Source organism: Cyclopterus lumpus, chromosome 21, assembly GCF_009769545.1.
Source record: "Cyclopterus lumpus isolate fCycLum1 chromosome 21, fCycLum1.pri, whole genome shotgun sequence".
Classification (NCBI taxonomy): domain Eukaryota; kingdom Metazoa; phylum Chordata; class Actinopteri; order Perciformes; family Cyclopteridae; genus Cyclopterus; species Cyclopterus lumpus.
This window is the reverse complement of record NC_046986.1, coordinates 9555035-9573317: the sequence shown is the minus strand read 5'-3', so window position 1 is coordinate 9573317 and position 18283 is coordinate 9555035. Positions and strand designations below refer to the sequence as shown.

The 18283-nt window shown below is 39.0% G+C and overlaps 1 protein-coding gene and 1 pseudogene across 1 annotated transcript; one reads left to right on the top strand and one right to left on the bottom strand.

Moving 5' to 3' along the window:
- Positions 1–3154: 3154 nt before the first annotated feature.
- Positions 3155–6052, bottom strand: ednrbb (endothelin receptor type Bb). The gene is made up of 7 exons (XM_034561833.1): positions 5639–6052; positions 5351–5463; positions 4959–5163; positions 4545–4685; positions 4306–4439; positions 4094–4202; positions 3155–3295 (listed from the first exon to the last, which is right to left on the bottom strand). The coding sequence occupies exons 1-7, from the start codon at positions 6050–6052 to the stop codon at positions 3155–3157; spliced, it is 1257 nt and encodes a 418-aa protein (XP_034417724.1).
- An 855-nt stretch (positions 6053–6907) lies between these two features.
- On the top strand, positions 6908–18220 carry LOC117750567 (annotated as a pseudogene).
- Positions 18221–18283: the final 63 nt, after the last annotated feature.

Here is an 18283-nt window from a genome sequence, read left to right as displayed (position 1 = left end):
AATCAAGACTTCAGATCTACAAACTGTGAAGAAGAAGAAGAAGAAAAAAAAGAAGCAGCTCCTGCACAAAGCAATGTCAAGAGGCTTGCCACATGAAAGCAGAAGTTGTCCAAAGAGTTGTGGGAAGTACTGACAAAGTTTATGAGAATAAAGTAAATGTGTTTTTAATCTTCAGCAGCACATGCAACAATGAGGGAGCCTGAGCCCCACGATGTGCCACCCCGGGGGCAGGCTCTATACTTAAGGCTTACAACAGCCTCATTATCTCCCTCAACTCACATCAGATCCTAGCAGCAGTTTGTCACAGGCAGGCTCCTCTCTGCCAGTAGGCATCAGACCAATCCTCCTGCAACACTACTGTACATAATTGCCATATGGACAGCATTTTGAGCCAGACTGAAGACTAAAAAGCCCTCCAGGCAGATTCCCCAGATAACTAAATGAATATTTTATCTCATTTCCATCTAATTTGCACCACATTATTATACAGAACTGAATTTTTTTTTAATTAATTGATAGAACAGATCAAACACAGGTTTACACTTTGATTTTCGGGAGCTGTTATTTTGATAATTTGCATGACTTTTTTTTCCCATGCCAAGCTTTTTAATCTCCGAGAATTTCCGCATTCTCTATATAGAAACAATATAATAAAACATAGAGTGAATTAATAACTGTCAGGGCACATGAAATGCTTGTCTTGGTTGTGTGAGCAGTTCCAGTGAGAAGTCCTTTTACCTGCCACCCCACTGATTAATTAATTTCACACTGTTTAATTAAATCCACAGTCTGGGGAGTCTGGGCAGCACCGTGGGGAGCCCTATCGGAGCCTCGTGTGTACAGAGATTACTAAAGAAGGTCTCAGACACCCGCTCTCTCGCTGATGTTGACACTGACGTCACCCTTCTCTGGATACCGGAGCTTGATGTCAGTGTCATCTTGGCATTTGTGATCTTTTACTGCTGGGGACATGGTAACACTGCACCATTTGTTAATTATCTGCTGGCATTTACATTAACTGAGGAGCATTGAGCATTTGACAGCATTTGACACAAATTAGTATCTGACGGAAGCTTCGGATGAAGTGTGCTGCTTGAACATAAACCTTGGATTTCCATCAAGTGAGTTAGTTAGTGGTACAAATAAAAAAAAAGCAAAGCCATCTGAAACGCCATGCAAATTGAATATGAAAAAAGAAAGAAAGAAATGAGGCTAATAAACACAGAAAAAAGGAAATAGGAAAACCAAACAGGACAAATTCCAAAAATGTGTATGTACATATATGTACATAAATACATAAAATACACGGACTAGGTTGTTATAGATCAAAAGCAGTGCAAATTGGCTTCCGTACAAATGAGCATATTGAACGCTCATATCCTGTCCAACACACTGTTGTATCCAACAGTCAAAGCCTAAGAGACACAGAGACACTCTCTTATGACAGAACAGAGAGTGTAGCGCAGCAGGTAATATGTCTGTGTGGGCTGGAACGCATGCATGTCACTCTCTCTGTTCTCTTGAAACATATTTTTGGCATCTCTAACCACAAACACATTTTGAGTCAGATGGCTCAAATGTGTCTTTACAACTTGAAAATACTCAGATTGACGGCTAAATATACAATGGTGAGGACTGTGGTATATACAGTATGTAAATTTGAAAGGATTACATTGATTCTTGCTAATCTCTCATAATAACAAATATAAACCTGATTGTCACTGCCGTATGCTGAATCTTGTGTTTGTATGTGGGGGGGGGGAGCAAAGATAATCGATTGAGTACATAAAGATGGCCGCCTGCTGGTTTGAAGTGATGCGATGTGGAACCAGTTCCTCGTGCTCCATATTTAATGTGCCAAAAGAGCAACAAACACAATGTACAAAGTCACAAAATAGAACAAAGTTGCCATTTTTATATACATGGTTTCATTTCATATCTACTTTAATAATAAAGTATACGTTTTATTACCGCGCGATCATGCTGCATGTGCTTAAAAACAATGAAAAGTACCATGGGCTGAAAGTTTAATTTGGGCCACATACAGTACTTTACTGGAAAGTATGCTTTAGAAAATATCACAAGGCTTTGTCCTTATTACGCATCTCTTCTACATGAACATCACAAACATCACACGTATTCAAACACTTTTATTCCAACAAACAACTGAAACAGTTGAGTGTTGCGCTCTTTACTTAGACGAGATAAACTTTTAATAGGCATTGCTGCGCACGGCATCAAGACAGTTTTGCCGACTGATACGGCATTAGTTGAAGAACAGCGCTCTATTTGTGCTTGCCTTGTCCTGTGACAGGAAGACCTATCAGGTGCTCATCTCTACCCCTCACCCCTCCCATCCCTCTCTCCTCCTGACCTCATTCTGTCATCTTCGTTTTCCTTCTTCCCCTCTCTCAGGTCTTTTATAAAGTGTCTCCATGCATTACACATTTAACAATGCATTAAAAATAGGCCACCATCAATCAGTCATTCAGTGGCGGAGACAGAATCTACTTGTGGCACCAATTTGAAATGTTTTTTTACGGGGTTCAAGAACAAAAAAAGGAACGCTATAAACTCTTTGTGTACGCGGGGGAAACTTAACAGAGATGAAGACGCACATTTATGTGCTATAATAATACCACAGCGCCCCATGAAACCCACCGTAATAATTTTGGATTCTCATTTGCTTGATTTCGTACGGTACAATGTCTTTAAGAGAATCCAGAAACAGAATGAAGAAAAAAATATATACATATGCAGGCGGTAAGCCGTGACAGGATTTGTGTTGATGGGTGCCAGGTTAGCGTCATGCCCAAAATAGTGATTTAAGAACCGTGATGCATGATACAGGATAGGTAGTAGGTAAAATCTGATGTAATGGTTGGGCGTGAGTTAAGCCCCAGGGGCAAATAGTCTGACTCCATGTTGCTCATACCAAAGCAGATGTTCAACTGACGACGGCAGAACAAAAGACAGTGCTGCATGTTATTCATAAGGTATGTTACATTATCTGGATGGCATGTCATGGTTTCTGAGCTACAGATAGAGCTGTTTTGGTAGGCATATATATATATATATATATATATATATATATATATATATATATATATATATATATATAAATACTGTGTCTTGTTAACACAGTAAGGTGTTCTCAGGTAGAGGGTGTGGAAGTCGGCTCGTGAGCTTTGATGTTGCAGCTCTGCTCTGAGGCTTGATCCTGCATTCTGGACTTCAAAACAGACTCCTCATGGGAAACCGCTTGGAGAGGTACACACCAACTGCACAGACACGCCTGAAGGACCACACACACACAAACATTTGGTCAGCGAACAACACATATTTACCAGCAGCGTTACGTGGAGATAATGGCACAGTACAAAGTGCATCTGTGTGTGTGTGTGTGTGTCTGTGTGTGTAGTATTCACGGGATAATCTGAGTAGAATGCAGTTGTGCCTATTTGTATGTTTTTTAATGACAGAGAAAGAAGCCTTTGTTACTTTGGTACAGAGAAGGCATGATAGAAAGCAGGGGGGTTGTTTTTGCATGTAAAAGCAATCTCAAGTTGAATTTTCTTTTAATGAAAGAAAATGGGATGTATTAAAAGGACAAGCCAGAAATAAAAAATAGTGATATAAAAACTATTATTGCAGAGGAAGAGTAGCTTTTGCGCCACAGTGTGCACAAACCCAAAGACAAAAACAAATCAAAGTATGTTGTAGGCATGTGCTTCTAAGCTAGAAATACAATACCTTTTAAAAAGTCTTTTAAAGAAGTGTTTTTTTGAAGATTGCCTTGAAGCCATGTTTTCCTCTTCCTCATAACACATCACTCTGATTCAGTGACAAACTGTCTGGTAGATTGCCACGTGTCTGTTTTTCTTCTGACAAGGTTTTTCCAGAGCATTTTCACTTATTACACCCTTGGGTGATTGCTTGCTCCAGTCTGGGCCTTTTGTAGACATGACTCCATATGTCCCTGATGACACATCTGATAGCACATCCAATGTGGATCACAATGCTTTCATCCCCACCAGACAAGTGAATAGTACCCTACATAGGAACCAAATGGCCATGACAGCATATATCTTACCTTGAAACATCTTTTAAATCTCTTGCTGACTGTGTACAATGCAATAGGGTTGATGCACGAGTTGAGTGACGCCATATTAATGCCAAAATAGTCCATCACAAGAAAGACACTGAAAAAAGGAGGGTGAACAATAGGTACTAATCAGACAAAAGAGCATGTACCAGGTAAAGAAGAATGGAAAAAGGTACCGAATTCAGGTACATAATGCTCACCTTAGTAGCTGACACCGTTTAGGATCTTTCTCATCATACATGGTTGATTTCAAGATTCTGCTGAGGTATAGAGGTAACCAACAAAGTGCAAAGACAAGCACCAGGCAGAAGACGGTTTTTGCGACTTCTCGTCTCTTAAAAAGGAAAGAATATTATCAATATCAAGGTGGATGTTATGCAAAAATATGAGCAATTTGCAATAGGAAAAAAAGTGGCAAAATGTGCTCAAAAGTAATAACCTGCTTGGTGTGGTCGCTCAATGTGTTATCAGTGTTCCTCAGCATTTTCCTGGTCATGAGTGTGTAGAAGACGGCAGTCCAAGCCAGTGGCATGCAAAAATAGAAGCCAAACAGCCACCAGTCCTTTACTGATTTATAAAACTGTTGATTAAACATGACAGAAGCCCACAGTCAGTCAGTGTTACAGATGACATGATGCTCCGCTGTTGCTATGTCACAGTATGTATAAAACAATGTCAGACAGGTTTACAGGGATATCTACAAGAAGATGTGGGCATATATTGGATAAAGTTACGAGAAGTCATATTAGAGCCATTGTTCGTGTTGCTGTATGCTGAAAAGGAAAACACAAATCAAACACATGTTGATTTGTTTATTTTGTCCTGTTGCTTTGGCTGGAGATTATTACATTACCTGCATGAACGGAGTGGTTTGTATGGGATGAAGCAGACATATCCTCAGATGCTTGTCTTTATAGTCCATTGTTATCATGTCAAAGCCGACAACTTCAGGCAGAGCCAGCAGGATAGAAATAACCCATATCAGAGATATTTCTATTGCTGTCCACACTGGAACCCTGATGCCTTTGATTCGATTCCAGGATACTACAGCTCGGTATCTGCGAAATCAATGGGAAAATGTTATGACTTGGGGGATTTTTTTGTCTGGAACAATAATAGATTTTTCAGTTAAAGTAGATTTCAAAGACTAATGCTAAACAAATCTGTCTGCTTGATGAAATACAGATAATAGCCAGCCAACACTACTTTATTGTAGGGCACAGGACAGTGCAGCTTACTCCGTACCTGTCAACACTCAAAGCACATAAGCTCAACACAGTAATTCCAACAGAGGTTTTCTGTATGAAAGGGACAAGTTTGCACAGCAACAAACCAAATGGCCAATCTTCTGCCATGAGCTGTAGAAAAAAAGAGAAACAAGACCATTTTCAGTGGAAAAAAAAACAGCCTCACAATCAATTCGAGGTGAGATTGAAGTTTTGAAATAGATAAAGAGAGCAGAGGACAGGATAAGGTGCAACATTGTGTTCTCGTTGTAATTGTGACACAGCGCAAGGTTAACAGTTAACTCACCCTGTATGCGTTGATTGGAATGTCGATCACAATGTGGATCAGATCCCCCAAAGCAAGACTCGCAATGAGAATGTTTGGTCCACTTCTCATGCATTTGTTCACATATATGATCTTCAGTAAGGCTGCGTTTCCCATTATTCCGACAACAAAAACGACAACAGAGACCACAGTATGGACATATTTGAAGACGTCTCTGATTCCAGCGGACTCCAAGCACATGGGATGGTTAGGTGTTTGTTGCCCTACTTGAGGTGGATGAATTGAGCTGTTGGGTTTCTGTTTTTCCGGTATTAAGAGACCCGGGGAGGCAGTTTCAGTGAGTTCAAATACAGAGAAAGGTTCTGAATGCTGATCACTGGCCTCTCCTCCTATGGGAATATTTGCCAAACAAAAAATGAGAGCAACGGTCCACATTGTTGATGATTTCCTCAAAAGGCCCTGGAGTGAAAATGAGAGTGAAAATAATTAGCACAGCATCTCAGCCTTGATATTTGCATCAAAGTATTCAGGTGAGGTAAAGGACTAATTTAATTTATCGATCAAAAAACTGTAAATAGACAGCACAGACATAATAAGGTACATTGAATTATGCCAGCTTACCTTTAGATGCAAACATACAAACTCTGTATGAAATTAGTCTCTGTAATACCCAGAAAGTAGGCTGTACGTCCAACACAAAGGACTGATATACTGCTACTTTGTTGTAAATGTTAACACCGAGCAGAGGGAAATCAGGGTTTTATAGACTACGGTATTGTTGTCAGCATTAGTCATCAATCTGTCAGCGGTGACTGTAATTATATACTTTGCAGCATCATCCTGAATGAAAGGATGGCTGTGATGTATTGTCTGTAATCACAGAGTGAGATCATGTTATAGGATTTCGTAGGTACATTATGTTACAGTTGTTCCCACTCTTATCAATAACAAGTTAGCTGCAGCTAGTTTAACGAAAAACCTCCAAATCTAATTCTAAATCTAAATGTAGCTCAAACCAAATTTATATTTTAGTGAAGAGATGATTTTTTTATTTTGCTTGAAGCCACACAGTCTCTATCACTAATCTTAGAAGTCATCATTAGTGAATGCAATGGGAACATGAAAAAAGTATTCTGCAACTATATGACGTTTTGGATGTACATGAGTTTGATGCAAAACTACTTCCAGTCAACTGCACTTGAACAATAACAAAAATGATACAAATGGAGCTGCGCAATATTCAGAGGGTGTCCTCTAGAGATTCAGATGACATATCACGTTTTTTAAAACATGAGTCAGTCTCCATCCTTCCAGAGAGATACTGCCTCTGCATCTCCTGAGAGTCCTAAAGAAGGTGACTTCTCCCCTTGACAGCTTTATGACAACCTGAGGAGCCTGGAGGAGCAGGAGACATGTGACGACCAGAAAGGTCTCCTTGTTAACATCATAACCGACAACTACTCCAGCTCTCTTTTGAACATTCAAATCTGCATGCCGCTAGCGGCAAATGACCTTGGAAAACTTTGTGCTGTCATGCTTCCACAAGAACAACTTGAGTTGGTTGACTAGGATGTTAAATGGTATGACAACTGTTCACAGCCCGGCTGTCTATTTACTCTACATTATTACACCTTGTATGCCCATAGAGGCCATTGGAGCGAACCAAGATTGCAATTCATAATTGCATGATTGAACATTTGTTTAACATAACAATAATAACATCTCACTGTCTTCTTCAGTGACCATATCATTGATGTGAAATATTACACTTTAATCTTCTATTATATTTTGTTTTGATCTGCAGTAACATTGATCAGAAACCAATCTGCGATGCTTTAACCTTGGTCTACGGTGTTCTTTGATGGTCATATAATCATATTTTGCCGGTCCGGTTGGTCAAACTGGTAAAAAAAAAAAAGCTTTTCAATCTGCAGGAGAGAAAAAAAGAAGAACAGATATATATGCTGCCAGTGTGCGATCGGATTCATGGGTAGTGCTCCCTAAAGCCACCATTACTGCAGGGCCATCGTTGAAGCGAATGCAGTTTCTCTTGAATATGGATGGTTGAGTCTCCCTCTGATGGATAACGGTGGTCTAAAACGTGAATATCACAGAGTCTTGAAATGCATGACATCAGCTTAAGTGGAACAAAAATAATTTTTCTCCATAATTTTAGCTCAGCAGGCAACTGTTTTCTACAAAAACCCTGTAGCTCTACCTAGCTAACACCAAAACAGCAGACTTTAAGTTAGTGACGGACTACTGTACCTGGAAAAGAAAGTAAACTGATAATACAAGAAGACATGTCCTTAAGAGTTGAACATGAACAATTTTAGAGCTGAAAGGAGAGTTTGTATTGGACTTACATTCCTCATGTGACCAGACACATCACCTCGCATGACTCGAGTTGTCGCTAATGTTGCTCCATGTCTGCTGAATTCTTAAAGAAGGGACTGCCAAGACCACTTCACGAGATGGCAGCTGTGTCTCTGCAGCTTGTTTAGGGGTTGATTTGCCCCCACGACGAGGACACAACTCCATTACTGTAGCTTAAAGATGAGTGTAGAGTATTCCTAGTAAAGCATCGCTCTTGTCTCTGTTCTTTTGTGTAGACCCGTCTCACCAAAGTTCATGGAGGTACTTGCACTGGATGGTAGGTTCATTACTTTGGTTAGCGCTCAGACCCAGACAGATTGGGAGCGGGTGGAGCAGAGAATCTCTTTCAGCTGTCGAGGTAAGCCATGCCATCAGTTTGGGTGCGAAGGGGGTCACCTGTTCGTGCCCCCTCTTGCCTCTCATGACTGAGACATATGTCAAGTTCCCAATTATTTCTCTCTTGTGCAGTTCAAAAGGAAATTGAAGAGCCCCAGTTGTTGTAGGCAGAGGTGGTGAGAATAGCCACTATGATTCTTCTGAGGAAACCTACTCATGCATATGTCAAATGATGGTAATTTTGTTAATACAAATGTGGAGGTAGAAAGTAATTTACTGTACTGGTAAACTACTCTACTTTTTTAGATTCTTGTACTTTATGTGAGTACTAATTCAATATTCTGTTACTTTATACTACGATACATTTTACGGACAAATATTGAACGCTTTACTCGACTACATTTATCTCATAATTTTAGTACCATCATGGCATTATTTGTCACAAACACCACACTGAAGATAGAAGTCACTGCCGGAGGATCCACCACAAACATTACAGCATTTAGCATGTTAGCTAGACGCAGAATGCTAGTGAAGCAACATCCTATGTTTATTTGATATGGGTCACTTAGTGTGGTGGACGTGTGGTGCATACAATCTGAGATTAATTATGATAAATGCACGTTTTTATTAAAATATGTCAAGGTACAAAACTGCCATACTATAATCCATAATGACAATACTTTTACAGATGTTTAAACATTGGCCTCCACGGAAAAACAACTTTGTTTGAGTAACAATAGTAAATATAATGTGTTACTTCCACCCCTTCTTTTAAAATCAGATTACCTCTGTCACCACCGCCAAATCTTAAAATTTGTCTCGACAAAGGCATTATTACAATATGAGCAACGTATAGATTTTAAAGCCCTCTAAAAAAAATTAGCAAGGATCCTTTTATGCATACAGGTTATATATAGCAAATCTTGGTTTCCTGTATTCACATCAGGATCCAGAAGATGAAATGATGCCAAAGGTGGGGCATTAATACCTTGTCCACCTCGTCTTATTGCATACAAGCCAGAACCAAAACAAACGCCTCATGTTGCAAAGGTACTGTCGACTTAGTCCTGTATTGATATTGCCCAAAGTGCTTGGGAATGACAGTGATAGCTGTTTTCATTGTTATAGCGAGTGGAGGCTATAAAATCAGCAGTGATTGTGTGTATTTTCTTTTTTGCAGCCCTGTAGGTTCCAGAAGTTGAATTGAAACAGGATGTGCTCCGAGGTCACTTTGACTATTGCTAGCAGCCCCTTCATCCAAGATAAACTGTTGGGAAATGAAACAGACTTTGAGGGGGTGAACGTAGATTGTTTACCTCCAAAAAAGAAATTGAAAACAAAATCATTAGAAATAATTACTGTTTAGCTAACATTGACAACATTATTTCCATTTGTGGTGGGAAAAGGTTCATAGGGGAGGAGCAGTGCAAGTGAAATAAACGTTTATTTTTGTAAATGTTCTTTTATTCAGCTCTTTTGTTGTGTGCAAGCTCAACAAATGATGGAGCTTATAATGAGAGAGAGAGAGAAAGAAATTGGCACAGAAGGAGTCAGAGAGGAAGATTGATGTGATCCCGCAGGCCCCGTCATGAGTGAGGAGGAAAGGGAAGCTTCTAATGCGCAGGCAAAGGTGAAGTGAGCAACATGCATACCTGGATCCCTTCCGCACTAATTTTATGAGTTTGTAAGATTGAGTGGAAGACTGCCAAGGACATACAATTGTACTGTATGTTTGTATTGATTGTACTAGATTGTATGTCATTAAAGAGCGGCATCTCTTTGTGTTCCAGTAGCATGCAATATGAGGTGGTATCTGAATTTTGATTGTTATGCCCTTCAGGGTTTGGCATTGTATTGTACATTGCTCCTACTTCTGCAGAACAACATTTAAATGTAGGTTGAGACTTTTGTAACTCAAGAGGCTTTGAGTAAGCAACCTGGGGCCCTTGTCAAATGAAGAAATAAAATCTGCAGTATTTCATGCTTGTCACTGATAAAATATGTATTCTCCTTTTATTGCTAAGGTCATAATGACCTCAGACATAAAATGATCTACAACCTGTCAAAAGAGATTCCCAGTATTAATGATGGTATAAAAAAATATCACTGACTTGTTTACACAGATGGTGAGGTAATGGGTAACGTTTTGTATCCTTTTAAGAAGTGCACAAAGTGGAAGATCAAGGACTTGGTCAACGTATTTAAAGAGAGGGTACACATTTGTTCCTTTTGATAAAAGATTTGCACAGAGTTAATGAGCCTTAATAGACAAAGTCATCCTTCTGGGAAAGCAGCCATTATAATATCCTCTGCCGAAGCTTCTAACTTCACTTACATCATCTTGGAGGACAAGGACATTGCTCCCAGCAACAAAGGCATTTTCACAAATAAAGGCCACGCCACATGCTATCATCCCAGTGGAACGATGTGGTAATTAGTACTCCATAATAACTGCTATTATGATAATTTAAACAAAGTTCATACTGAAATAAGGCATTAAATGAATGGCTCCACATTTTGGGAAATGTGCGTAATTGCTTTTAGGCATGGAGTTTGATGAGAAGAGTTATACAACTCTCTTTCCTGCATAGTAGCTACAGCCAGCAGATGTTTAGCTTAGCTTAGCATACAGACTAGACTCTAGTCTGTATGCTAAGCTAAGCTAAGACACAAGGGTCCGCTACTAGCCAAGCTGTGTCTGAACGTAGCAAAAGTTGCCGACTTCAATAGTTATATCTTGTTTGTGTGGTCAATACAATACACTAAGTGTAGAAATGCCACTTTGCAAAGGCTTTTGTGTCAGACTATTTCTTGCAGCAGTTGTCATGTTAGCTTACAAGTAGATACTCCTAGAAGTTAATGGTCTCAAATTGCCATTTTACGGGTTTTTTGTTGTGTGGATTTATCAAATAAGGTATTGTTATAAATAGGTGCTTTAGAGCTAGTTTCCCCTGTTTTCAGTATTTACGTTAGCTTGCTGGCTGCATAGTTTAACAGACAAAATGAAGGCTGGTCTGTGTTATAAACAAATTGCTCGCACATTGCAGGGATCCATTGTCCACTTATTTATTACAACTTTGGAGTACAGCTGGTCTTAATAAGGCTAAGTGTGTGTGCTAATTATTTGTTTATTAAATGATCTGCTCACGTTCGGCTGGCTCAGCACACTCTAGATGTACGTGCTTCCTAACGGTGGTGTCAATGTTCTCATCCAACTCTCCACCAGAAAGTGAATATGCATATTTCCCAAAATGACAAACTAGTCCTTTAATTCAATCAGTTAATTATGAATCAAATGTAAGTGTCAACACCAAGTCTAAACTGTATCGTTTGTATCTTAGAAACCAAATATCTAAGACCTTTTAGTTTTCTTAAATTACTTTTTGACCAAAGATATTAACAAGAGGGAATAACCTAACCTCATGCTACAGTTATGTTGCTACTCTCAGTGTGTCTGAAGGTTGAATCTGACCCCTGTTGGAGGTCTCCGCTTCAGTGAGACAGGAACTGTGTGCATCGATACAACGGAATTGGTTGTATCGATGTGACCCGCATGTGCGTAACCTTCCCTTCAAGGCTCTAACCTTTGCCCTGGGCCCAAACATGAGCATGTGCGCATACTCTCACTTACGGTAGGCATTGATAAATGCACTTTAAATGCCTTTGCAGTGATTTAATGTACGTGTTTTTCTTTTTCTTACACATGAACAATAGGAGCCTTCATGCCAAACCCTATGCAGCAATGAACAGCAGTCATTAATGACTGCAATAAGTGTAGAGATGTATTTATTTTTTGACAGGGGGACCTCTTGTGATTTTTCTTTTAATTCAGCTCATTTATCCAGAGAGGCATGACAAGCCGGAGCAAGATGTTCTGAAGAGATATATCCAAATACAGAGCTCAGAGGTTCCCTCTCTGCTTGGCCAGATGCAGACCTGCATGTCCCACCTCTTCAAGCCTGAGTAACATTAAGCCACATTACTGTTTCATTGCCCAGACAAATGGAAAAGGAGAAGTCATCCGAAAAGATAAAGGCCCATGTAAATTAAGAGAGAAATACAGAATTGGCAAAAGCTGATATCATTTTTGGCTTTATTACATTTTATAGCTTTATATTATTTAAAACCTATTGAGTATCTGGTGGTGCTTCAAATCATTCATGGTTAAATTCAGACTGTAAAGCTCGAGTTTTATAGAAAAATGATGTATGGAAGATTTGGTCAATTGGTTTGGAGAAATCTCCCAGGGAAGAAGCCCAGGTTGTATACCGTAAACATTATATCTAAAAGATCACCCGTAAAAAATTAATTTATCCAGATATAATGACCTAGATCTGCTGAGATGGATTCAATGCTAAATGGATGATTTTTAATGAAACATAAACGCTACACTGTTATTGCAGACAGTTTTTGTCCTTGCTTTTAGAAAGACTCAAGTTGAACACGTGTTTTTACTTTTGAGGAGCACAAAAACATCAAGCAGCACCAGACACTTAACCATAAACACACATATTTTAACGTTTATCCCCTGATCCCTCTCTCCATCAATAACTAATACCACATCTTCCAAAATCATCAACATGCTCATTTTCCCAGTTGACACACCATGTTGCCCATTAAAGCTAACTAGCGGTTTCTTGGCATTTATATGAAATCCAGCTACTGACAAACACCAAACAGTAGTATAAATAACTGATCATCTGCCCATGCATGTTATGTGAATGTATTGTAACATAAATAACCCTTCAGTCAGACATGTCTCCAATACCAAACCTAATGTGATCCTGGTATTGCATTACTAAGGCTTTTTCTAACGAAAGCCTTCTGTTGGGTCATATGAATAAAATGTATTAACAAGTAAAAAGATAGTGTCTTGATTACATTCTGTATTTAATAATGTATTTGCAAATGCATTAGAGAACAATGCGTTGTTGTGTAAAGTTTACCATATTATCAGGGGGTATTATTCCCATCTATTGCAACTTCTTATCATGTTGCAGGAGTAAGTTTTATTCAATGTCATACTGTTTCATTTAATTCCCTACAAAGGTTTGTGGGTTTTATGTCGTTATTTATATTTCAAGGATATAAGCAAAGGCTGTGAGCGACTACGAGGGACAACTCAAGGATTCTCGTGATAAATAAACATTAATGGCAGCCCTCATTAAAACAGAATACATCGTGTATACTTCACAAAGCTTTTCAATCAGTGTCTAAAGGCACCAACAGTGTGTGTACATTGAGAATAAATACATCTCCGTTTCAATGCATTTTTACTTTACTTATAGCTCATGGTAACTTTATTTTACTAGTCTATTAATTGCAGACTACTGTAATGATGTATATCCATTATCTAGTTACTATATATGGCCCACTGGAGGGCTGTTCATTTGCGTTATTCCCAGACTTCTAAATTATTGAGCTCATACAGCGATTTGATGTGGGTGTACGGCTGATTAACACTTACACTTAAGATTTTTACAGCAATTGCAGATGGTGATAACACCGTACAGAGATATTTATAATGTTCTCTGTCCCTCCTTTTCTCTCAAAGTCAACATTTACATTTGCTTTATTGGCATGAGCATAATTATGTACAGTACGCTTTGCGGTAATTCAGATTTAAAAATAAAAATAGAAACATTACTACGAAAGAAGAAAACGTAAGTATTGATAACATAATAACCTAATTATTTGCAATTTGTCAAATTGCAAATAATCATATTTTTATTTAAAATACTTCTAATTATTTATTTTTTACTTTTCAATATTAAACTTGCATTTATTTATCTCCCTGTGTTGCTGCAACACCTGGATTTCCCCTCTGAGGGCCAATAAAAGGCTTGTCTTGGACAACTGAATGCAATGGCAGTGCAGAGAGCTATAAAAGAAAATAAATCAAATGAAGAGGCGTATTTTGGACAGTTTCTGCCATAGACACAGTTGCTTATTGTGCAATTTTTGTTGTGGTACACTCAGAGCAAGACATTCTTTATCTCATTACAACACATTTTAATTCATTAATCTGTGGTTTCTCTGCTAACCCTCCGTTCCGCAAAGAGTAAAAGATGCCAAGGAGATGAAGATGTAAACACTTGACTCAACTGAGATGGATTCCACAACAAATCCTGGACTTGGAAACAAATGCCACACATTGAATATGGTGACAGCACCACAAACAATAGAAACTAAACGATGCAACCAATGAAGCAATGACAGTGAACCGATGACACAAAACACAAATCGTTGTTCATCAATCTTTTAAAAGGTTGAATATGTATCCATTATAGGCCTTCTTTAAACATGAAGTTGAATCAGTGTCTGATACAATGAAAAGTGATACATGCCAATACATGCTTCCAATTCAGTAGGCAGTACTTATTAAAGGGTATATAGTTGTATTGGGTTGTATATATACAATATATATATTGTGCAGGTAGTTTCTTCACATTTATGCTAATTATTTATCTTTGTTAGTACATGGGAATGTCTTGGATAATAATAATTATATATATACACATATATATATATGTGTATATATACAAGTTCTTAACACCCCCCCTCCCCGCACACACACACACACACACACACACACACACACACATACACACACATCTGTCAACTGTAGTGATGATGTCCTTGACAAAGTAAAAGTGTTGCGAGGACACTCAAGAGTAGGAGAGGCTTCTCTGAACTTGACTGAGTATCTTTATGTCGTTAAACTAACATCTGAAACGCACTTTGTAGAGAGACCTTAGACACATTGTGAATAGATGCAATTAGCCTATATGAGGCCTTTTTGTGTGTTTTAGAGATCGTTTTACTATTGCAAAAGAAATACTGAAGTTTTTCTTTCCTTGCCTCTGATATTAGACAATATGTAGATGATATGACATGGTATCCAGAGACATGGTTTGATTTATTCATGAAGCACAAGTTAAAGACCTCAAAGAAGTTAATAAATTATGAAGCGTCTTTGTTTTTTCTCCTCAGAGCGTTCCTAAAAACATGAAGTCTGAGTTGGAGATATCCCCAGATAATTAAGTGTTGGATTCGCTCAGCAAGGAAACTCCCAAAACTCCTGCAGCCTGCCAAGGAGAAACTGAGAAGTTTTTAATCTGGACAAGGTATGGAGGAATATGCCCCTTTTTAAACTGCTTCTTTTTCCTCTCCTCAATAAATGTGAATTTACAGTTATGGAACATGCAATTAGTCTGCGTTTGTCTTGTATCAAAACTTGCCTGTCACTGCGGCTTATTTCAAACCATGCCAGACTGTAAAATGCTTTTTGAATACCTCATTAACGGGAATATTCTGATACTGTGTATTTGTGACGGTGTCTTTTTGAGATTTTCTTATTTAACAGAATAAGTGTCTACTCCAACAACATTTTCAGATCCATCTCAAGTGGATGAGTCATCAGACTGTATGGAAGGTTTGCATCAAGCAGCTGAAGAAACCACCAGTGACCAACAACAGTGTTGACCTTAAAAAGGAGAGAGAGAGAGAGAGAGAGAGAGAGAGAGACTACTGTTGACATGGTGACATGTTCATGTTTTTTTTAAAAACCTGACGGACTGAAGAAGAGTGTGGCTGAGCTGAATTAAGGTGCATTCGGTGTCAATGTGTGCAGCTGGGACTTGAGATAATTATGTAAATAATAGCCACGCTCATTTCAATCTCATAATCAACCTGTGACATTTATCCACTTCTGAATTATGAGCCTGGAAATTTGTATTCAATAACATTAGAGCATTAAATTTAACAACAAAGTCCATCTGAGATTCGGTGGTTAGTAATTTTCCAGTATACCCTAGTAGCATATGTAGCTACGCTGGCCGGACAACCAGATTGAAATGACTCAAAAACTACTGGACGGCTGCTGGCCAATGAGGTGCAGACGTGTGTGGACCCGAGTATGAAGGATCCTCGGACTTTCTTCTTAGTGTCATCATAAGGTTGACATTTGAGTATCTGGACGACTATTGGATGGACAGTTGTTAAATGTACCCATGGTGCAAATGATCTCCTGAATGTCCCCACATCATAGTTTACATTTGTCTAAATATTATGGTTTATGACATTCACATCGGCCTCAGCTACATGGAACTGTTATATTTCAAGCATCTGAGCTGCCTCAAATACAAGAGGAAAAACGAGCCAGGGTGGCCCAGTTATTATCTTGTATTTTTGTTGTCTGAACTTCACTAATCCAATTTGGGCAGCCTGATTATTTGATTAGATCAGAATTTGACTCATTGAGCAAATTGAATATTTATTTTTGGACTGAATTTGTGAACTATTCGTTCAGTCAAGTTTACTTTTCCAAGAATCAATTGAAATGACCTACTTTATGTTAAGAATTTAGTATGGTTGGATTTTACAATACGCCTAGTATGTTCATCCATAAGAGAAGAGTAATAATAATAAATATGTTTTTAGAATATTGCAGCATTTCGACATTTCTTTTTTCCTCTTTCTCTCTCTTCCTCTCGTTGTCAGTTATTCTGCTGTGAGAAGACTCGGAGGTTATCAGAGAATCCGCTGCAGGGTGCAGCGGTTATTTCTAAGGAAACTGTGACTGACAGGGACTCAGCGATGCAGAAAGATCAAAGGTGAGGATTGCTCTGTTCCATTATTGGCTTTCACCATTAAATGGTTTTTAAATTAAATGTCTGTGCCATTGAATTTCTGATGCTACATTTTACATGATACACCGCAGGTTGAAAGGTTTGGAATTTAAAAGCAGCTCAGATCGTCAGTCCCCTAAAGCAGGTTACACACACCATCTATCACAGACAGATTGCTCACGCAGATTCATGTGACTTATCTTTCCCTCTTGTTCATGCATGCTGTTACACATTTAACTACATTTCAAGACACAGACAACAAGAATCTGCCACCCTACACAATTGATTATCAGATGCTTGAACTGCCGTAGAAATCATGGATTCTGAGAACACTTTCTCTTTCAATGGTACTTACAAATGTAGAAATCAGTGTAGCACGGCCGACTACAGCCGAGAGTAACGATGCCTACATTAATTCATATTTATATTTGGTTCAACAGAGGATAACACCACTTGTCAAACATTTATTGCGATTTTTCCAGCTAGAACTGGGCAAGTGTGCTATCCTTTAAAAGGTGAATCTGACATATCATTAATACTTAGCGTTAAATTAATTTGGCCTAATCATATTTAAAAGCTATCCATCAGAATAGGCTTGCCATTCTTCTCTCTGCTGCACGAGTGGTGCCGTGTGGCGGCCCTGAAGGGCAATCTGTCTGAGAAAGAATTAAACCCCTGAAGGTCTTATTGCTCACAAGCGGCTTCTCTTTATTAGGGTGAACCAGACTCCATGGGGAGGAACCTACTGAAGTGACACAGGAGATGTGAAGACACAGCGGGGCTGGCTGGACCAGCAGCATCACGTTCATGCCCCACCCTACCGTCCCCTCCGCCTGACACTGAGCCCTAACCTCAACATCGGCATCGTTTCCACCTCTGGTGAATGCAGTGTACGGCTTAATGAAGGGGCAACATTTTAAGTAATATATTGTGGCCTGTGGTATCAACATTCATTCTAGCAGAAATACAAAAGATGACATAAGGAGAGCCAATTTTAAGCCAAATCGTTTATTCTGCTTTTCTTTATATGTCCTTAATGTCGCAGTCGAATGAAGGCATTAGGTCTGACACGCTTCAGAAGTATCTGCAGCAGAAGAGTGCAGAGATCAATGTCCTGCTCCAGAACATCCAGTCCCTCATCACCTATCAAAAGACTGTCAGTCCACAGAAGGTCAAACCCCAGCAAAGCCCCATCTCACAGATGGAAAGATGGCAGCTGCCAATGAAACGGCAACAGACTGCCAAGAAGACCCCCTAAAACCGAGGATGTCCTTGAATGGCAGTTCCTCATTGTTGTGACGTGACTCTTACTTTATTGTTG